General features: G+C 45.1%; 2 protein-coding genes across 4 annotated transcripts in view; both read left to right on the top strand.

Annotated features, from left to right (window-relative positions):
* The window catches only part of DARS2 (aspartyl-tRNA synthetase 2, mitochondrial), a 1,012,941-nt gene that overhangs the window by 230,234 nt on the left and 759,825 nt on the right, over nt 1-22,882 (top strand). The gene's annotated exons all lie outside the window — the stretch shown is intronic.
* RABGAP1L (RAB GTPase activating protein 1 like) overlaps nt 1-22,882 on the top strand; it is a 151,877-nt gene that overhangs the window by 54,798 nt on the left and 74,197 nt on the right. For all 3 annotated transcript variants that reach the window (XM_083507093.1, XM_083507094.1, XM_083507095.1), the window contains exon 15: nt 9,837-9,950. In XM_083507093.1, coding sequence (XP_083363219.1) covers nt 9,837-9,950 — 114 coding nt within the window. The remainder of the gene's footprint in view (nt 1-9,836; nt 9,951-22,882) is intronic.

Genomic DNA, 22,882 nt, shown 5'->3' on the forward strand with positions numbered 1-22,882 from the left:
TTTTATGCATAAAGGAAAGTGTGTGAGAGAGAGTTTACAGTGCATTTGGACACCACTTAAGGTATCAAAACAAAATTTTGTATAAAATGGTTCCTGAGAGCAAAGAGCAGGTTTTTGTCTGTTTGGATACAATTGGACTCCATTCTGAATCAAGATGGCAGACTGAAGCTTTCAGAAGTGAAATATTTTAACTAATTTCCAATTAAACTTTATTGCACTAGCCATAGACCATGGCATCATTCAGAAGGAGAACAAAAAACAAACAAACAACAATAACCATTAAAATCATCGGGCACAGACATACAATAAAACCGCAGTCACGGCTACTAAGATTATTTGTTGCATTAAATAGAATAGAATAGCAGAAGATTCTCAGGTAAGATGTGCCAAATTAAATATCCGAATCCCCTTTGCAGTTGACCACTATTTTGTCTAGTTCCTTCCTCCTGATCTTAGCTGCCAGTGCATAGAGTGCTACTTTATAAGTAACAAAATCATTGATGTTGCTCAGCAGCCATTTCACCCTTTCCACCCTATTCAAATGTGTTCCATTCGTAAACGGGGGTTTTATAAATCGGTCTCTTGGGTCTATATATAATGGGCACTGCAATAAATAATGGCACAGGTCCTCCACGCAAGGTTATCCACACAGAGTCTCTCTTCGTGATGTACTTTGCCGTACCGTCCATCCAACACTGCCGAGGGCATCGATTGGAATTGTAGTTCTGTAAAAGCTATTCTTAGTACGGCAAGTGGGAGCTTTGTCAGGTATCTGATTCAGGCGTGCTCTGTTTGGTAAGTAGGAACCATGGTGAGCTCTTGGTAGAAGCAGTCTTGGTTAGATCCCTTTCTGCATAGGACCTAAAGAGACAGTCTCTTAAGTGCCTCTTATCCATCTTCATGGTCACATGAAGATCTTGTAGTTGATATTGGGACAAGAGGCGTTAGATACCAACCTTCCAGCATTTGGTCTGTTCCCGTTCTGTGTAAGATATAGTGGGGAATCTCTCCTCCAAAAGAGATTGAAGTCTTTTCACATAATCTAGGCACAGGTAATCAATTCTAGCCTGTATTGTTGTCACGTCAGCTTCAGCAGGAAGAAGAGCAGCTGCGGTCCCATTGGGGAGCGAGAGCACTTTCCTGAGGAATTTGTTCTGCACTGTTTCTAAGGCTTTGTTAGCATTTGGGTCCATGCCCCATATCGCTACACCATGGATCATCTGGGAAACCACTTTGCTGGCAAAGATTTTCAGCACAGGTTCTAGGAATATTTTAACGACTGATTTCAAAACTGCAGTGACTTTTTAGAATTCCCGAGTAATGCTAGATAACAGGCCACCAGTTATAAATAAACAGCAATAAATTATTTTGGTTTGATTTCTAAGCTCTAGCCTTTTGGTCAGGGTATCCTATGGCTACAGCCAGCTACTGGGTACAAGGAATGGAAAGGTGAATAAAGGTATTGAATGGAAATAAATGGCGGCAGTTGAACTGTAAAGGGATAAAGAAAGCAGGTATTTTTTAATATAAAGTATTTGTGTGGGAGAGCCTATAGTGGATATTTTAAGTAATTTCAAAACAGAAAAAGGATAAACACCATCCTGTGAACACCACATGGTGAGATCACCAAGTAATCTTCCTTGGGGGGTCTTGACATAGGGGAATTGAAAGCCACACCTTGTATCAAATATTTTCTGTTTGTTTTCCAGCCCGGAAATGGACTCACATCAGAGCATTACTATATGCAAGCTTCATCTGTGGGGTTGCTCTACTATTTGTTCATTCCATATATGGCAAATCATTTTACTGACTTTCAAAAACATTTTATTATATAAATTGATGATCCTGATTACTTAGTCCTTCCAGCATCATACACTCTAAAATTATGTATATGTGTATGTTTATTTGAGCTCACTTATGTGAGATAAATATAATAATGAGGTCTCCATAGAGATATATTGGTAATTTTAAAATGTGCAGAGCTGTGTGAGCAGGGATGAGGACAATCTATTTTGGGGGAAGATAATTACAGCATTACTGTAGAGAGTAGTTCTTTAAAAATAGCAGGCCTCAGATGGCGTGGGAGAAAGGTAATTAAGGCGTGAATAATAATGATAAATACTTCCCCCCTGTGCTGCTCTTTAACTACTCTACACATAGGCACATCCATTACAGGAACTATGTTCTTATAAACCCTATGTAAATTGTGCTGCTGCACATATGTAAGTTACCCTGTGCTAGAAACAAGATTTGGTTCTTGGCTCCTTTGGGAGAAAGTGTAGGAAAAAAAGAGATATACAGTAAGCCCAGAACTTACACAAGGGTTTTGTTCTGGTGATCTTGCTTAAAGCCAAAATTGTGTACAATCAAAACCCATTGGGTTCGATGGTTGATGGGATTGCCAAAGTCATTTACCCCAGAACCCTTCCCACCCCCTTTTAAATTTTTTGTCATTAGCATGAAGCTGAATGCACACAAATTAAATGTGCTCAAGTTGTGGTCTTGCTATAATCGCTTACGGGCTCTGCCACCAAGGAAGCTTAGGTACATCACGCCAGCTAGCCTGTGGTAGGGAAGTGCCAAGGGTTCTGAAATGCACTCCTTACATTTCTAGCAGCACAGCCAATAAAAGAGCAGCAACAGCCACCCCTACAGTGTGATCACATTCTTTGCCCCCTTGCCCTGTTGGTGGAGATCTCCAGAACCATTGCTCACAAGAGGACCAGGCTGTTCATTAACACAGGGAGATGAAGAATGCAAGCTTCCTGTTCCTAATAACATGTAAACAACTGGAGGCTCACATCCCCTTATAATGAGTTCAAGTTGGAGAAGGTAGCTTGCAGCCTTGTTCTGGGGTGGGGAGGAGAGGAAGTGATTACTACAGGCATAGGCAAACACGGCCCTCCAGATGTTTTGAGACTGCAGCGCCCATCGTCCCTGACCACTGGTCCTGTTAGCTAGGGATGATGGGAGTTGTAGTCCCAAAACATCTGTAGGGCCGAGTTTGCCTATGCCTGGATTACTATTTCCAAAGGATAATTCAGCTTGCTTCAGTCTTTTTGTTTCCCTAATGGAGTTTTCTCCTGCTCCGGAGGCTAGGACCTGAACCGAATGGCTTCGCGTTATAAGAAAGGACAATCTGAATCTGACTAAACACCAGGAAGAATGTTCTGACAGTAAGAGCTGTTTGACAGTGGAACTATTTCTCTCGGGAGGTGGCGGACTCTCCTTCCTTGGAGGTTTTTAAGCAGAGGTTGGGTGGCCACCTGTCAAGGATGTTTTAATTGAAATTCCTGCATTGCAGGTAGTTGAACCAGATGATCCTTGGGGTCTCTTCCAACTCTACTATTCTGTGTGATTCTAATTAATGAGTGTAGCTCAGGTGCCTTGAAGTATATGGAACCTCAGTTGGAAAATTTTAGATGGATTGCTACTACATTGGCTTTACCACTTGGGCAGTTTGGCTTTTATAATCCTAAAAATACTGGATTTTTGGAGAAGGAACTGGGGTGGGGTGGAGGAAGGGGAGAGGGAACCATCAACAGTTACCTTCCATCCTTTTCCACAGATGGATGTATTCTGTCAGTGGAGGGACAGTACTTAATGTAACCTTTAATTTTGTTCATTTTTACTTCTGTAAAATGAATTGTTATGAGTCTGTCTTAAAATGTACAGACCAGCAGTGGCAAACAGTATAAAGATGGCTTAGTTCATGGGTAGGCAAACTAAGGCCCAGGGGCTGGATCTGGCCCAATCGCCTTCTGAATCTGGCCTGCAGACGGTCCAGGAATCGGCGTGTTTTTACATGCGTAGAATGTGCCCTTTTATTTAAAATGCATCTCTGGGTTATTTGTGGTGCATAGGAATTCGTTACCCCCCCCCCCAATATAGTCCCCGCCTTAAGGTTTGAGGGACAGTGGACTGGCCCCCTGCTGAAAAAGTTTGCTGACGCCTGGTTTAGTTCAAGTGATATTCTTCTTGCATTTTTGATGCTGTGTTTAGGGAACATACATAGCATTTGTATGTAAGTTATGTTGCTGTTCTAACTATATAGTCAGAGCATTCCAGTAAAGAGTATGCACCCTAAACAGTTGGAAATGATCTAGAGACAAGAAATAGGTCAGCTTGAAAATAACTAATAAAAAACTGTAGAATGGCAAGTGTACTGTGGCATGTTAATTATATTAACGCTGCTGTGTAGGAAATACAAGAAGTATAATTTAGTGAGTAAAAATAGTGAGTCAGAGGATGGTAGGCAACAGAGTTTTCTTTCTTGAAAATGAAATAAAATCTATTTCAGCTACCTCTATCTAGGGAAACTAGATAAACATTTTGGAGTGGGATCTTCTAAAATTGATTACTTATAGCTACCGTATATTAAAACAGCAAAAGAGCAAATCAAACGGAGAAGATTTTTTTAAAAATAATAATAATAATGTAGTTTGGTGAATTGTGATCTCTCTCCATAAAGAGGGGCTATAATTCTATAGATGAAATAAAAGTGGCCTGGCATAAATAATATTTTCTCTTAAATTGGGGGGAAAACAGAGAAAGGAGGATATCATATTGGCTGGGTGTGTTCAAGAGGTTGGCATTCGAAACTTGCAGAAGATTTTAGTAGTAAATTGAGCTGAATTGGCTGCCTTCCTCTTTCCACAGCTTGAGGCTCGCTCTCTCTCCCCCCCCAACTCCTCCTCCTCCACCTCCTTTTGAAATGCATTTCTGTGCATATACATAATATATTCCAGGGTTTTCAGTGCCTTTCACTTATTGGCCACCCTTCTTCATTCCCACAGTTGTTTTTTTTTTTTGAAAATATTGTCTACTAATATTGTCATCCAACTTGCTTCTTGAGGCTGGCTATTAAATCTGATTTCTAAGGTTCATATTCTATCAATGTAGGGATTTGTTAACTGATGAAAATCAGTTGTTAATTATTGTTGTAAGAATTCTCCCCCCCCCCTTACTCTTGGCTGCTGGATGTTGATGAGGCTTAGTACCGGTGAAGTGTGAACACTGCTAGCCCTGGAATACAAAAGCAGATGGCGGAATGTGCTATTTCTATCTCATACCAATCATCCTGAGGCAAGTGCTGCTGAAATGGTTATTGGAGATGTTTTCAGTTGCTAAGGAGATGAGAAGGATGGAGCTGCCCAAATAACTTTTCCAGTTTTCTTATCTCAGCTTTTCCGAGGATTGAAAAGTATATGTGAGCTTCTTCTTTTTTTCTGGCGGAGGGAGAGGCCACCATCTCATCTTCTGGCTCCTCCGCTCTGCTTCTATGAGCCATTCAAGTTTAGCGTGGTGGCACTATTCAGGATTCAGCTTGAGGAATGTTCTTCTACCAGAGCAACTTAGGTACACTGACTTTTAATTGCAGTACAGCATGCAGATTTCAGGATGATTTCAAAATGCAGAATTAGGGATTTCTGTCTTTCCCTTCATGGATGTAATTTGGGTGGGATGCAAGAAGCAAAGCTGCTCTCCAAGTTCTGACACATTGTATAATCAGTTTTTAGTGCTGTACCAGGTTTCTTTCTTACCCTCAAAAGTTTTGAAGCAAAAAATGGGCTTCCAAGGCAGGTGAAAAATCCTCTACCATGTTGTTATTTTGTTTCTGTTCACACCAGTTGCCTAGCAGCTGGAGTGTGCCATAGCACTGCTGCCACCATTGCTTTTCCGCCAGTGCTCCAGTCTCCAGCCAGCCTCAGAGCTTCAACTCTAGTTGAAGAGAGAGTGGGAGCATGTGCATAGCCAGGACTTTTGTTAGGGGGGGGCAGAACTGACGTAATTGGTCAGTTAAGTATTTCTATTGTTTTACTTGATCGGGGGGGGGGGGGAGCTGTCCCCATGAGTGGGAGAGAGTGCTGGAGAGCAGGAAAAAATGGGAGGCTTTTTAGAGGGTGCTCCTCCCCTTACATAATTTTTGCTTATGTGCATGGGGGCCTGGAATGTAACCCCCAAGTAAGTGGGGGCTGGGATGCCTGTACATTTATGCCCCACCTCTCTTCCACGTAGCCCGAGATAGCATGTGAGGTTCTCTTCCTGATTTCATCCTCAAAGCAACCTGCAAAGTAGGCAGTAACTGACCCACAGCAGAATGGTGATTCAAATCTGTGTCTTCCTGGTCTTACTTCAACACTCTAACCATTACATCACGCTGTGCTACTGTTCTGGTGCCATTCGCACAGCTCCTAATGTGATCCAAACTAGAGAGGGGCCTTGTAGCAGATGTGATGACATCAGATTTGGGTACCAGATGATATCAGAGGGAAAACACATGGCTGAGGGGTGGTTGCAAGCAAGCAAACAAACAAACAAATAAATAAATCTGGCTCTTCCTATTCATCTTGCTGGGCCAAGGCCTGCATAGGTGCACTGCTTATGTCCTGCTAGCTAAAGTTGGCGGTTAAGAGGGGCCCTCCTGAGCTAGACCAAAGGCTCATCTAGTCCAGCATTCTGTTCTCCCATTGGCCAGCCAGGTGCCTGCAGGCAGGACTTGTGTGCAATAGCCCTTTCCCTACCTGTGATTTCCCAGTAACTGGCATTCAGAGGCATACTGCTTCCGGCAGTGGAGGTAGATCTCAGCCATCATGGCCACAAGCGCTGTGTGTCATATTATTATATCTCTTTTTGCTAATTGAGTAATGTCTTTGTGGTTTGTGACACTTTTCAAACTGAAGGGAAAACAGAATGTATTCTGTTAATTAGCATGGTACAAAAGTTCAACTTCATTAGTTTTGACTAAGGGATTTATACCATCTGTTGCCTATTGCACTTACCGTATTTTTTGCACCATAACACTCACTTTTTTCCTCCTAAAAAGTAAGGGGAAATGTCTGTGCGTGTTATAGAGGGAATGTCTACGGGTGGCATGCCTACGGATTTTTCTCCTCTAAAAACTACGTGCGTGTTATGGTCGGGTGCGTGTTATAGAGCAGGGATGTCCAACTCCCAAGAGACTGCGATCTGCTCCCGGGGGGGGGGGGGCAGACACACACACAAAGTTGTTGAGCTTTTTTTAGCGGGGCGCCATAGCTCGTCTGCTCTTTTGGGGAGGGGCATGCCATAAGTTGATAGCAAAATAAAGACTCCACCGCTCTCGCATCACCTACGACATGGTGTTTAGGTGGACCTTTGTCCCCAGCAATGCTCCCATTATGTGCTACCCTCTGGTCAGGCCACTGCAGGGAAGCAGAGGATGGGCACCAGGAACGGTCTACTGCCACATGATTGCATGGGTAGACCAGCATGGTGGGGGATCCGCGAAGCCTCCTGCCGGAGTGAACTTGCTGCAGCCTGCTGGCAGGGGCTTCCAAAACACAGAAGTAGCAGGGCGCCAGTGCTGGCGGCCAAACGACGACCGACTCTCGCCAGGTCAGGAAAGCACACGCGTGGATGCTCTTTTTCCACTGTGGAGGGGAATGAGCCCATGATCGACTGCTATCACCCGGGGATCAACCTGTCTATCGGATGACCGGTTGGACATCCCTGTCGTAGAGTATTTAAGATCTGCAATCAGCACAGCTTTCTGCGGACTTGTTGGTATTCATTTTATGTGGTATAACTATGATTGGATGAAAATATGTAGATGACAGGAGAGGGCCAGCAGTAAATCACAGAGAGCAAATTGGTGTTAACTCTTTATTAGCAAAAACAGGATCTGCACAGGAGTATTATACCGAATGAGCACAGCAACTCATTTCTGGCAGGTCTTGCCCCCATGAAGCAGTTGCTGAGACTCAGGGTCCCTGCCTCCTCTCCTTTCCAGAGTTTCCCCCAAGTAATCTGAGACTTTACCTGCATGAAGCTAATTTCTCTGTCTTCATGCCTCTCCTGGTTCTGGAAGACCCGGGGGCAAGGTAGACTCCCATGCCTCTTCACATGCCAGAATCAGTCTCTGCCTCGTGGCCGCCCTTCTCTTCTGCTTCTGGGCTTCTCTCTGCCACAGACTCAACCTGCTATGCTACATCTTCAGCTTCTGACACCTCCTCTTCATAGTCTTCTCCCTCTGACCACTCATCATTGACCCATCACCAATCCCTGGGCTCTGAGGCTTCTTCCCTTGCTGGTTTCCCAGCCTGGCCATAGCCAGGATTTTTGTTGGGGGGTGCAGACAGAACCTCAGATTTGAATTCATTTGTATTGATTTTGATTTGGCTGCATCCATGTTCCCCAGCTGGCTTCTCCCACAATTTCTTTGCATCCAACAAGTCCACGATAGTAAATTTATATTTATTTTAATGTTTTGCTTTGTTTTTTATTAACATGTAATCAATCTATTGTAACAGATTCCTTTTTAATATGTTTTGGTGCAGGTTTTTTTTAGTAATGATGGGTAAAATCATGGTGTGCAGAGATCACTGCTCCTTATCCTTTTTCTCTCACATAGTTTAGTCCCAGGTTCAATCCCTGAGATCTAAAGGTAGGACAGGGAGAGAGTCCGATCTGAAACCCTGGGTATCCAATGCCAGTTTGTGCAGACAGTACTGATCTGGATTCAGTTTAAGGCAGGTTCCTGTGCTCCTAAGAGTGGACAGGCAGCAACAACACAGAGAAGGAGCATCAGTGGGTCCAGGGATTCGTAGTGGGCCCTCTACTGGGGGGTCTCAACAGGTGCTCAACAGCTTCGACTGATGGGTGGGGACAGCCAAACATCTGTTGCCCTTGCTCTGATGACCTCTAGACTGGACTACTACCAGAGCAGGGTGGTCTGAACGTACAACACCAGTGATTGCACTGGCTACCAATACATTTCTGGGCTTGATGCATTGTGCTGAGTTTTTTGTTTATTAATTTATATTAAGAATTTTATTTTATAAATTGCAGTTCTATAAAGATTAACAAAAGCAAATCAAACAGTTACAGATCTCTCATGTTTCATTGTTACAATTGCATATGATTGGAGAAAAGTAATAAGCATTGAAATCAGATAAACAATAAGTAAAGCAGCTATATGATAATGCCCCTCTAAAACTCAGCTTGGGTAGTTAGAGGTTGTGAGCTCCCAAGAGAAATATTTATGAAAATAATGAGCAGAAACCATACGGTGCGAACATGATTAGATGTAGTTCAGCCCCTTGCTTTCCGCATATCATGTGTTAATCTTTCCATGAGAGCAAGGCGCTGAGGACACTTATACCAAATTGCAATTAAAAAAATCAGAGGACAGTCAGTACATATAACTCCAAATCTGGCACGTCTGCAGTGCTTACCAATTTGTTTCCAGAATCTTTTCAAAGTGCTGATTTGATCTATAAATCTTTATGTGGATATGGACACTAATACCTCAAGGACCACCTCTCCCCATGTGAACTAACCTGGACCCTGCAATCATCATCTGAGGCCCTTTTCTGTGCCCCCTTCATGGGAAGTTTGGAGAGTGGGTTTCATAGACCCTGAAATATAAAAATGAAAGACACACAAATACCCAAACTGGTGTGTTTATACAAATTGAACTGAGGGATCTGTTTTCCAATAGGAAAATGGTGGGACATGTTTGCTTATATCAAGAGATGGCATTATAGTCAGTAATCCCCCCCCCCCCCGGCCAAGTGCCACCATGGCTTCCTCCAAAGTATATCATCAAAGCAGCAAAACTAATCGTTTTGTTTTGCGGATGCATGAAGCAGCTACTACTGATGCCCTATTAAATGCAAATGTTAAGATGGGGCACATGTTCTGGATTCCATCCTGCAATTGAGGTAAGCCTTCTGGCCAGCTGGTAGTGTTATAATCTGTCAGGTACTGCATATGTTTTCATTCTGTGTTAAAGTATCTTGGTTTCCTCATTTTAAGTGTAGTTTGCATATGCTATTTTCTCCCTTTCTTCACAGGACTCATCCCAGGAGAGTGTCATTACACGAGACATTCATCGTACATTCCCAGCTCATGAATATTTTAAAGATACAGGAGGAGATGGCCAGGAATCTTTATATAAGATCTGTAAGGTACGGCCAGATTTGTATGTCATTTGCATTGAAAAGTCTAGCTCCCACTCCCAATGATCAGTACATTTTACACACGTCTTAATAGCTTCCATATATTAACACAGTTTCCATATATCATTCTAAATGCCATTTCTGAATGTTTTCTCATCGTCATCAAACCTTTTATTGGCATCACATACAAACATCCATAGTAACTGAATGTTTTAATATTTTGTAATTCTGTGACACATTGGTGGTTTTCTGTGATTTGCGATTCTGTGATGGTACTGTGAGAATAGTCATCTGCAGTGTAATATTTTTGTGCTGCAAGGAAAAACAGGTGATCTAGATCATTCAAAGGGCCAATTTTAGGTAATCAGTGATTCATTATTTATTTTTTTCAATGGTATTTAACAACACCCATATCAGTAGACTAGCATATTTTTATTGAAATAATTCAAGCATTATCCACCACCCAGTTATAACACAAGAGGCTTCACAAAAAGGGAGCAAGGTCCATTTGTTGGCTGTAGGTTCTCTTCAACCATCTTCTTGGCAGTATGCTTTGCCTCCCTTTATTTATATCTGCCTAAATATTCAGAGATATTAATAGTTACCTTCTTTGGATTGTTGTAAGAGTATTATGGGCTGAAGACCAAACAAACAAACAAACAAACAAACAAACAAAACAAAACAAAAGATTGGATTAGAACAAACTTGTTCTGCTACAAATTTGATGTTTAGGAGAGGATTATTATTCAAATTGGGGAAGTTGAAGGATTAACAGTCCTGCTATAATACATTGTTCACTACATTGTATCTAAATCATTAGGTCCATATTCTGTAATTCTATTATGGTCTATCCAAACTGGATTTAATCAGATCTGGGACTATTAATTGTTGTACTCCACGTTGGAATCTAATACCTCATCACTGGAATGCAGTACAGGCATACACACACACCCCTTATGCGCTGTGCTAGGAAATAATTCAATTCAAACCTGGAAATGGCAGAAGAGAGCTGGAGAGTCTTTGTGAGCCTCCCCGGAGCCCGGAAGAATTTTTCTGTGGATTATGAAGGAGCAGGGCTCTGGTGCTGGCTTGAAAAAGGTGTGTGGGGCCCCCTGCTGCTGCTGCTGCACTACTGTGCTCATCAGCTGAGAGGCAGGAAAGCTGCTTTGCAGCAGGTCTCATCTGTGCAATTTTCCCAGCTTCTCTGGGGTCACATAACTTCATAATCCTCTTCTGGGGAGAAAAATCATTATACTTCTAAAGCCGATAGTGAAAAAGGTTTCCGACGCTGACCCCCCAAATGGTGTGCAGGAGCTCTCTCTGCTGTTATGCTACCCTGCTCAACAGCTGATGGGCGGGAAGCTGTTCCTTGCAGTGGACTCAACACCTTGGCTTAGACTGAAGGCGAGGGGCAGTAGGAAGGGGGTCTCTGCTGCCCTATAGATGGCCCTTGTTCACTCCTACCCTTCCAAATGAAAGTGCAGGAAGGGGGTGGAAATGGAAAATAAAGCTACTTAAAAAATGAAGTTTCCCACTTACACATTTCACTTATGCACACAAAGGCCAGAACGTAAACCCCTCGTAAGTGGGGAATCACCTGTATTTTTTGTCTCAAATGCTGGACTTTGAGGACTTGTGTGTATGAGAAACCATTTTATTATCGTGACAAATTTTTGGTATAGCCTCAACTTCTGTGGATGATCTTTTTCATTTATAAAGATGGGATGTCCTCTTACATGTGCCTAGAAATAGAACATGAAAGATTTAAGGTAGTTACTGAGAAAATAACAATTGCAAAGGGCTTCCTAGAAGGGAACTGGCGAAGTCAGATTTTTGGTAATAACTATTTTTTTCAAGCATTTCCTTTCCCCATCATATAAACAGATTAATTTTCTAGGATTTGATACATTGTGGAATAATACTGGTGACCTACTTTTTGCTTGCATGTATATTCAAAGGTGTTTTACTACAGGGAATCAAAATAATTGGTAAAAGTCTCTTGGATTGCTGTGACAGCAATGCACAATTTAATTTGAGGGATGTTGTTGTTTCACATTTTCAAGTTAAAGCAAGTTGTGTTTATCAGAGAAACAACTGCTGTGATTTTAATGAGTAGAATTTAATATGTTTTGGTAGACTCCATATACCAGCTTGCCCAGGTTAATACTCTGTCAAAAGAACAAAAACAAAACAGATCTTCTCTATTTTGCAACAAAGAGTTTTAAATACATTTTGAAAGCAGGGTGTAAGATTGAAAAGCCATTGAATGAGGCACTTACTCTACCCTTAGTTGCAATGTATACCTCTTCCCCCTTTTTTGCACTCCAGTTCTTTGCTGGGCTGCTCCTCTGCTATGAGTTGAGCAAATGTATTGGGCCTTGTACCTGTACACTTAATGTAGCTGTTAAACATTTGTCTTTGAAAACACATGCTCAAGCTACTACTGATGCAGTATTTGGCTTTTGGTTTATATAGGTATTGTCATCTGCACAGCTTTAGAAATCTAGTGACCTACAAAATTCACTCCGATGCATTGATTGCACTTTTCACATATATTGATAAGGGTTAGGATCCCAGTTGGGATTGCCAAGTGTACACCTGCCCTCTGTCCTGCTCTGCATTGATATTCTTCTAAATGCAGAATGTTTCATATCAGCCTTAAGCAGCCCTGTTTCAAGAGGCTGGGTGGCTTTGAAAGGAAAGTGTGCATTTTAAATTGAAGTTATAATTGGAAATTATTTCATTGTTACATGTCTGCTAGAAAGCTGCTGCTCATTCATATAGGGGGCTAAGTTACATAATGAGCTGCTGCAGGGCCTACCATGTGGTTATTTCCTGTGCCAATATGTGACTGCAAAGCTGTCTTCCTTGGAAAATGGGACCTAACCTCAACCTGCTGCAGTTGTGCCTGCCGGGCAGTATCTGTTGGAATTCTTTTTAGCTTTGTCAGTCTCAACTTGGTTAATTGGCTGCCTTTAGCAGCACTTCCACAATGTCTCCTAAATGTCTGGATTAGGCAGATGCAAAGTTCTGTGGGACCCTCAACACTAAAGCAGGTGGGGGAGGATCATAGCTCAATGGCAGAGCACTTGCTTTGCTTGCAGAAGGTTCCAGATTTGATCCCCAGCATCTCCAGTTAGAGTTGAGAGGGTCCCTGCGGTAGGGCGTTCCACCAGGCCGGGGCCAGAGCTGAAAAGGCCCTGGCCCTGGTTGAGGCCAATCTAACCTCCTTGGGGCTCGGGACTTCCAAAGTGTTGTTATTTATGGACCTTAAGGTCCTCCGCGGGGCATATCAGGAGAGGTGGATCCGTAGGTACGAGGGTCCTAGGCCACATAGGGCTTTAAAGGTCAAAACCAGCACCTTAAACCTGACCCTGTTTGTACTCCACCGGGAGCCAGTGCAGCTGGTAAAGCACTGGATGAATGTGATCCTGCGGCGAGGACCCCGTAAGGAGTCTCGCCGCAGCATTCTGCACCCACTGGAGTTTCTGGGTCAGCCTCAAGGGCAGCCCTGCGTAGAGCGAATTACAGTCATCAAGCCTGGAAGTGACCATCTCATGGATCACTGTGGCCAGATCAGGGCGAGAAAGGTAAGGAACCAACTGCTTAATACGGCAGAGATGGAAAAATGCCGCCTTTGCTGTAGCTGCAACCTTCGCCTCTATAGAGAGGGAGGCGTTGAAGGTTACACCCAGAGTGCACTGGCACTAATTGAGCCCCCGCAAGAGATGGGAGTTGGCCCCCCAACCCCATGTTGTCCTGACCCAGCCAGAGGACCTCTGTCTTTGAAGGATTTAACTTCAACCGGCTCCCACGCAGCCATCCAGCCACAGCTTCCAAGCATCTGGTCAGTGTGTCCGGGGCCGAGTCAGGATGGCCGTCCATCAACAGATAAAGCTAGGTGTCATCTGCATATTGATGACAGCCCAGCCCAAAGTTTCAGACAATCTGGGCAAGGGGGCGCATAAAGATATTAAAAGATATCCAAGGACACATGTTATGTTGTCATTTTTGTCCTGGATATTTTGGTGCCGGTGTTGTTGAGCACTGGAGGGTGGGTCCACAGGCAGCTCCAAGGGTGGCCCTTCGGGGGGGGGGTCCTCATAATTGGTTCCTGTACTCCTCAAGCTCCTCAGCCTGTGGGGTGTCTGAGTCATCCTCTGAGTACTCTGTGTCTTGTACTAGGTCAGGGCTAGGCCTAACAGTGTCAAACAAAAATCTCCAATTAGATTACATTTGAATAAATGCTTCCCTGTGCATCTGGCTGGCCACTGTGAGAACAGGATGCTGGGCCATTGGCCTGTGTCAAGGAGGGGGTGGCTTTCCCGAGTCCTTCCTTCAAGCTACTAATCCATCACACGCAGGCACCAAACTGGTTACCAAGCTTCATTGGCTCCTTCTCTGGCACCAGCTACAGAACATCAAGGAGCAAGTCTAATACACAGCATGTTCTCTCTCCCTCCTGGCAGGTTAACTCAAAGATTTATAGGGGCTGGGGGATGCTGGCAATCAGCCAGCCCCGTCACATTCTCCCACTTTGGGGACTAGTTGTTACCACCAGCCTGAGGGGCCCCACCCCAGCAATACTTGCTCACAGGATCCAGTGGCGTAGGGAGGGAAGAGTGGTGGGTGCCGGCTGCCCCGGGTGTCATCACTGAGGGGGGTGTTCAGTCAACAAATGCAGTGAAACTCGGCTGAACTCGACGCTGTGTAGTGGAGAGCGTTTGGATAAGGAGTCAGCATAGCTATGCTCTGCCTCTAAGGTCAGAGGAAATATGCAAGAATTGCACTGGCGGTGCCACGGGGTTCCCCCCCCTCTGTTGATGGGGGAGCGTGTGCCTGTGCTGCTGCCCCCTGAACCTATTCAGACTCAGGCATCGCCCTTAAAGCCACCGCCGGGAGGCAGAGGCAGGCGAGAGGGAAAAGTGAGCCGTCCCACCAGCACTAGGGAGCTGCACGGAGCCGCTTCTCTCTTCGCTGCCATGCACTCTGTATCTCTTAAGCACCTACACTCAGGTATTCATGGGTTTCTTTTCTTGAGTAATGGGCTGTGTTTTTGAAATTGCGAACTAATTAACAGGGCAACTCTTTCCTCCTTCTCTGTCTGTCTGTCTGTCTGTCTGTCTGTCTCTCTAAACTCTCATCTCTCTCTCTCTCTCTCTCTGTGTGTGTGTGTGCGCGTTCCCCCTCCGACCTTTCCACATCTCCCTGCTTAACTGTTTCCTGCCTTGCTTTAAATCCTTTCTCACGTGGAAAGACACCTTTGGGAAGCGATTTTGCCCTTTTGGCTCCTTTCCCCTAGAATTATGGTATTGTAGAGTTGGAAGAGACCCTGCTGAGGATCATCTAGTCCAGCCCTCTGGAGTGCAGGAGTATGCAGCTGTCCCATCCTTTTGACATTCACTCTCAGCACTCGTTTGCCCTCCTCCTGCTATGTAAATTTACATATCTCCCTCCCTCCCCCCCCTCTCTCTCACACACAAACATACACAGTTGCCTTGGGTGCTAGCCTACTTAGAGTAGACTCACTGAAATGAATTAAAAATCCAAACATTGATTTCAAAGGGTCTGCCCTAAGTAGGATTTAGTTGGGCTGCGAAAAGGCCCAACGGCCTAAATCCATCTGTCTGTGGTTGAAGCAAGAGAAACAAAGAACATGATGAGGCCTTAAGTAAAGCAAAGAAGAGGTGGAGTCTGAGGTGACAGGAACTGAGTTCCTTCCCACCCCTTGGGAAGCGGGGTTGGGGGGAGAGAAAGGAAGGACAGGTGGAGGGGAGGGGAGGACCGTGGCAAATTGACAGGACTCCTGCATGAGGAACAGCGAGAGGGACGGCAAACACAGCCACTGCCCCGAGCAGCAAAAGCCTTAGCTACGCCACTGACAGGATCACTACTTCATGGCAGCCTGATCCTGCGGGCTCATCTTATGTTCCTACCTTGCACCCTAGTTATCAAGTTAGAAGGAGGATGGTTGACTGCAAAAATCTCAGTTACGTCTGCTCAGGGTGTGTTGTTGGACATGATGGATGATAACTACATTTTACTCAGGGTAGACCCACTGAAATGAGTTCATTAATTTCAGAATAGATCTGTTAAAATTAATGGACCTATCTTAGTCATAAGGTGAGTCCATTAATTGTAATAGGTATTTCTGAGTAAAAAGTAGTTAAATACCGCCCACTATACTGTAGATAATTATTGTGGATTTCCACAATCTGCTCTTAGATTTTTGAACAATAGACATGTGTTCATATGATTTGAATTAATACTGAATTAATAATTATCTTCTTAACTAACCAGTGCGATACTGATTCAGAATTCATGTCATCTTTTCTCTGATAAACAATGGGTAGAACCTTCTTGATTTTAACTATATATATATATATATATATATATATATATATATATATATATATATATATATGCAGGTTTTGGTGTCTTCGGGTGTCTTCCCGTGTAAGAGTTGGGGTGTCTAGGCGACGTTTCGACGAGGTCTCACTCGTCATCTTCAGGCTGGTGCTTTCGGCTTCTTGTTACTGGAACAGAGCAGGATCTCAGTGTTTGAGTTCCTATAAATACTGTTGAGGGGGTGTGGTGTATAGCCTCCAACGTTCTGGGCAGAGAGGAAGTTCCCAGGTTAGTGTGCCTTTTCTTCTTTTGTTCCTTAATTACTTGAGGGATATCTTGAGTGATTTCTTGAGTGATATTCTGAGTACCACTTAGGTGGGTCATTAGGTGTGGATTAGTTGCTAAAGCTTTCGTGTCTTGACCTCTTGAGCTTGTGAAGAGTTTTTCTGAGAAGATGGCTGTACTGCACTTAGTTGTGCTCTGGCTTGGCTTCGTGTATAGGGGCGAGCTGTGGTTTTGTGCCCTGTGCCAGCCAGATCTGTGTAGGGATTGCAGGGGGGTGCAGCATCCGGAGGTGCCACTATGGTTTGGCTACTGGATGGTGTCTGTAATTTATCTGTGGAGAGGGTCTGGGTTTGGGTCTGGTGTGGTTGATTGGTGATGGCGTTCTGTGTGCCTCTGGTTCTAATTTCCAGATGTCTGGCAGGCGGGACGTGTCGTCACGCTTGTGAATTAAGGAACAAAAGAAGAAAAGGCACACTAACCTGGGAACTTCCTCTCTGCCCAGAACGTTGGAGGCTATACACCACACCCCCTCAACAGTATTTATAGGAACTCAAACACTGAGATCCTGCTCTGTTCCAGTAACAAGAAGCCGAAAGCACCAGCCTGAAGATGACGAGTGAGACCTCGTCGAAACGTCGCCTAGACACCCCAACTCTTACACGGGAAGACACCCGAAGACACCAAAACCTGCATTCCTGTACCCGTGAAAATCTACGAAAGCATATATATATATATATATATATATATATATATATATATATATGCGCGCTTTTGTAGTCTCTAGTCAGGTCCCATGCTCATAACTATTATACAATTTAAACATTTTGTGTTCTAGTCTGCAAAGATGTCAAATTCTGGTGCTCACTTCAAGTTTAGGTTCTGTATAGAAGGGTCCAAACAAAACAAGGTTGCTCCTACTTTGAATTTGGAACACTGACAAGAACACTCCCATGGCTTCCTGGCATTAAAAATCTTGCTTGCTGGCAGATGACACATCTGCCATGTATTATCAGGCAAGGCACAAACCATTATATAGTCTTCTCTTCTTACCACCTAGGTGTCTTTGCAAAATTATATGGTTTAGCCTTGCCTGTGTTGCCTTGAAACCAAGTTCATTCTGATGCCACATGGAAAACAGTAGCACAGAAGGTGGCATCCTTTATTTAGCAAAGGAAATTTCTGCATCCATTGTCTGTCTTTCCATTTGAAGAAACACTGCTGTCTTTGTATGGAGAAGATGAAGGGGAGAGAATTTTCACCTTTATATATTTAAATACTAGTACCTATTGTTGTACTTGTACAAAGCATTCATTCAAAGACCACATGTATTCGCTCTTTTTTTTTAACTTTCTTGTCAATTCTGCCAGTTAGAATCATTTTAGGGCTTGTCAGAAGAAATGTGGTAATGAATGTAGTATTTTTGATCAGAGAAGAATTCTGTCATTTCAAGGAAAAATATAAGCTTTTCTTATCAGAGATTGTTTCAGAGATCCAAATGGTTTTGATCACAAATATCACATGAACTTTAAAAGTAATTATTTCCTGTCTTATCTGGATGCTTGGTAGGAGTGAATGGTAAAATTATTTGTTATTATTACCTTATTGGGAAATTTAAAACTCTTTGTCCATGTGGGGTTGTAACAATGGATGAAGCTACCATCAATGCAAAATTATGAACAGTAGTAATAGCCTATTCAGACACAAGAGGATTATGTGATGTGATGTGGGAAAAAAGGAACAATTGTTTAAGGACACTCCTATCTTGGGCTCCCTGTTCTCATCATGTTTTAGTAAAAGGATATTATTTATTTCAAACATAGATGAAGTCCTTGGGCAATCAATGCAAGCAGAAGAAATATCACAGCACTATAGTGTTCAGATTGCTTTAATTCATTAGTCCCAGATTTCTTTAAGGAAATAAAGCAGTTTTTTAATGTCTCTTTATGTTTGGCAATGAATTTTGCACCTGGAAAAATACAACCATCTTTACTTCAATATAATGCTCACCTTTTTTGACCAAATTATGTTGCAAAAATTAATTGCACATTCGATCCTGTCAGGGAACTGCCATCAGAGCATCAGGTGGTGGAGGGACTCAGGCAGGATGAAAGAGACTCAACTGCTGAAGCAGGGACCAGCAGGGGGAGGAGTGGGTCTCTGAGGGAATGCGAGCAGGAGGGAGGGCTCAGGGAGGCTTCCAGCGAGAACAGTGGGGAGGTATCGGAGTCTCCCATAGGGAGACCCACACCTCGCAGGAAACTGTCACGCCGTGAGTCCAGGAGACGCGTTTCCGTTAAGGAACTTCTTTGCTGGAAACGCTTCCGCAGACAGCCACTGTCGGACTCTACTAGTGACTAGAGCAGACATGTCTGAGGAGCTCCGTCACACACGGAGGTTTGTGGGGTCGCACAAACTCTGAGGGAGCACGTTTTCACGCACAAGCAGCTAATCAAACCCTCACAGCAGTCCGACAGTCTTTGTACGCTGCCTGTGCAAGAGAAGGCATCATGAGCGAACCAACCGGAACCGGAGGAGCAGGGGCTGGAGCTGGTCCAAGCTTGGAAGATAGATACCGAGCGTTGGAGGTTCAACTGGCCCTGCAGACGGCGAGGTTGGAGGAGAGAAGGGCTCAGGATGCAGACAAGAAGGGGAGAGCCACGCAATTCCCCAGAAAGGTACCAGGATTGGTGCAGAAATTTGGGGGGGACCCCAAGGACTACCATGCTTTTAGGACAGAGATGCAATATGCCCTTAATGTGCAGTTCGATGAGTTCCCTGATGAGGAATCGCGAGTTGCTTTTGTAATTGGGCATCTTGAGAAAGGGGCTAGAGACTGGGTTCGACCCCTAATGGCAACGCACAATGACATACTAAAGGACACAATGAAGTTCTTTCGTGCAATGGATATCATGTTTTCCAGCGATATTGAGGAAGGGGTGGTGCGCAGACAGCTAATGGCTTGTAAGCAGGGAAGTCAATCTGTCCGTGAATATTGGACTGAGTTTACCATGCTGATTCACAGACTGAGTTGGGATTTATCGGCGGCACCCGTTCAAATGCTATTTGAAGAAGGTCTTTCTTCGGGGGTGAAAGACGAGCTGGCACGGAGCCCCAGGGCGGAGTCTATGGATCAGCTGACCAAATCTGCGCTGACCATAGGAGCGCGGCAGGAGGCAAGAGCCTTGGAGAGGCGGGAAGGGAGAGGGGAACGTTGGAAGGAGTTCCGCATTCCAGACATTCCTGAGCCAGCTTTCCCGCCGGCAGAGCCGATGGAAATCGGAACAGCGCGCGCGCGCGCATTTTCAAAAACCAGCGAGGGAGCTAAGAAGGAGGGAAAGGGCCCCCGGAAATGCTATCTCTGCCAACAGCCAGGCCACTTTGCCAGAGTCTGCCCCCAGAGGAAGGAATGGCAAGGGATGGTGGGAGCTGTTGAGGGGGGAGAAGAAGGGGGAGCGGAGCAGGTAAAAGCCAACGCCTGGTTGCCACAATTGGGGCACTGCAGCCAGGCCAAAGAGCAGTGAAAGTGCCCGTGCCAGAAGCTCCTCGACCTGCTCTAGTGATTGAAGTGTCGCTAGAGCTGCAGAATGGGCACCCCCTAAAAATAAAGGCGCTATTGGACTCAGGCAGCTCCTGCAATTTTATGAGCAAGGAGTTTGCTGCTGAACACCAGATACAGACCATCCCTTTAAGCAACCCCCTGCAGGTGACCACGATTGATGGCAGGGAGTTGTTGGGAGGAGGAGTCCGCTTGCAGACTGTCCCAATGATAATGAGGGTGGCAAGGCACACAGAACTGATAGCGTTTAATGTGGCCACCCTGGGAGGCGCTCCCATTATTTTGGGAATGAGCTGGCTAGCTCTACATGATCCGCTGGTTGGCTGGCATCAAAGAGTGGTGTCCTTTGGTTCAGCACATTGCCTAGAACACTGCAAAGGGGAGAAGGGTTCAGCAGGGGCCCAAGCCACCCTAGCAGGGACTGAAGTAATGGGGAAGGTGAAGGTACCACCACAGTATGCAGATCTCAGCGACGTGTTCAGCGAGAAGGAAGCTGACCAACTACCACCTCATAGACCCTTTGATTGTCAGATCAATTTACTCCCAGGAGCACAGCTTCCCGTGGGCAAGTTGTATGCCATGTCAGACAGGGAAATGCAGGAGTTGCGAGGGTTCATTGACAAGAACCTGAAGAGAGGCTTCATCAGAGAGTCCAAAGCAGCAGGGGGGAGCCCAGTGTTCTTTGTGGACAAAAAAAATGCGGACAAGCCGAGACTTGTATGTGATTTTAGGCGGCTGAATGCAGTGACTGAACCGGTGGCGTTCCCTATGCCCAGAATTGATGATATTTTGACCAGGGTGAGGAAGGGAAAGATTTTCACAAAGCTGGATCTAAGGGGGGCGTACAACCTGATACGCATAAGGAAAGGGGATGAATGGAAAACCACCATGTTTACCCCTTTGGGGGCGTTTGAATACCTCGTTATGCCATTCATGAGGCGTTCCGGAGATGGAGGCATCTGCTAGTTGGTGCACAACATAAAGTGCAAGTGTGCACGGACCATAAAAATCTAGAGTACTGGAGAACGGCGCGAGTGCTCAACCAAAGGCAGTTGAGATGGGCCCAAGAGTTCTCCAAATTTAACTTTGAGATTTGTTATGTGCCAGGCCCAGAGAATGTTAGGGCGGACGCTCTCTCACGCAAACCTGAATATTTGGAGGGGGAGGGAGCACCCGAAGAAACCCATATCATTCCAGAGGACCGCTGGGTGTGTGGGGCGACTTTGGTGGGGCAAAGGGAATTGGTAGAGGGTACGGTGCAGGATGCATACGCCCAGGGGAAACTCAGGGATCTCAGAGGGGAGGAAGACAAATCCGGTGGTTTTGAGGAGAGAAATGGGGCATTGTATTATAAGGGAGCGTTATATATACCTGAAGGGGAATTGAGGGAGAAGGTACTCAAGCAGCTGCACGATAGCCCCACAGCAGGGCACTTTGGGCAACACAAAACCATGTGGCTGGTTACCAGGGAATTTTGGTGGCCCAAGGTCAGGGAAGATGTGCGGGAGTATGTGAGAGGGTGTGAACAATGCCAAAGAGCCAAGGGGGAGAGGCAGGCGCCGGCTGGTTTATTAGAACCACTGCCCACACCTGAGAGACCGTGGGAAGCAGTGGCAATAGATTTCATGACTGATCTGCCAAGGTCTAGAGGGAAAACAGCCATCATGGTTGTAGTAGACCTGTTAACTAAAATGGCCCACTTCATAGCCTGCTCACATGCGGTTACAGCAGAAGAAACCGCCAAATTGTTTGTAGAGAATGTGTTTAGGTTGCATGGCGCCCCCTTGAGGGTGGTTTCAGACCGAGGGAAACAATTTACTTCCAGGTTCTGGAGGAAGCTCATGAGCTTACTGCATGTAGAGGTTAATTTCTCGACGGCCCGTCATCCTGAAACCAACGGGCAGGCGGAAAGAGCAAATGGGGTTCTCCAACAATATTTGAGGTGTTATGTTAATGACAGAGAGAATGATTGGGTGGAGAAGTTGGCGTTGGCAGAATTTGCCTACAACAATGCAGAGAACGTGTCCACGGGGATGAGCCCCTTTTTGGCTAATCACGGGTGCCATCCCAGAGCCTTCCCAGGGGGGGAGGGGGAGAACTGGAGCGTTCCAGCTGCAGAACAGTTCGTGGAAGAAATGGAAGCGATCCATCGCCAGCTCCAACTCAATTTAAACAGGGCTAAGGAGGAATATAAGAGGCAGGCAGACAAAAACAGAAGGGAAGGTGAAAGCATCAGGGTGGGGGACCAGGTGTGGCTGTCAACCCAAGGGTTGCCATTCAAAGGAGGTTGTAAGAAATTAAGACCCAAAAGGCTGGGTCCGTTTGAAGTCATACAGCAGGTCAATCCAGTGGCTTTCAGGCTCCGGTTACCGAACCACATGAAGCTGCACCCAGTTTTTCACAGGTCGTTGCTGTCACCGTATAGAGGAGACAGTGAGGGGAGGGTCACTAGGGGACCAGCAATGGAGGAGAAGGAACACAGCTACCATGTAGCGGAGATCCTCGATTCCAGGTGGAAGGGAGATCAAGTAGAGTATTTGGTAATGTGGGAAGGGGAACCGGAGTCGGAAAACACCTGGGTTAGGGCAGAGGATGTCAATGACGAGGTTTTAATAGAGACTTTTCATCAGAGGTTCCCACGTAAACCTCAGCCTGTAGCGAGGTTCCGAAGGGAATACTTTGCCACCACCGACGAGGAAGAGGAGTTGGAGGGGTTCCCAGATTCTGAAGAGGAGGAGGATTCAGCTGGCCA

The sequence above is a fragment of the Podarcis liolepis genome (genome assembly GCF_965112155.1).
Source record: "Podarcis liolepis genome assembly, chromosome: 6".
Taxonomy (NCBI): domain Eukaryota; kingdom Metazoa; phylum Chordata; class Lepidosauria; order Squamata; family Lacertidae; genus Podarcis; species Podarcis liolepis.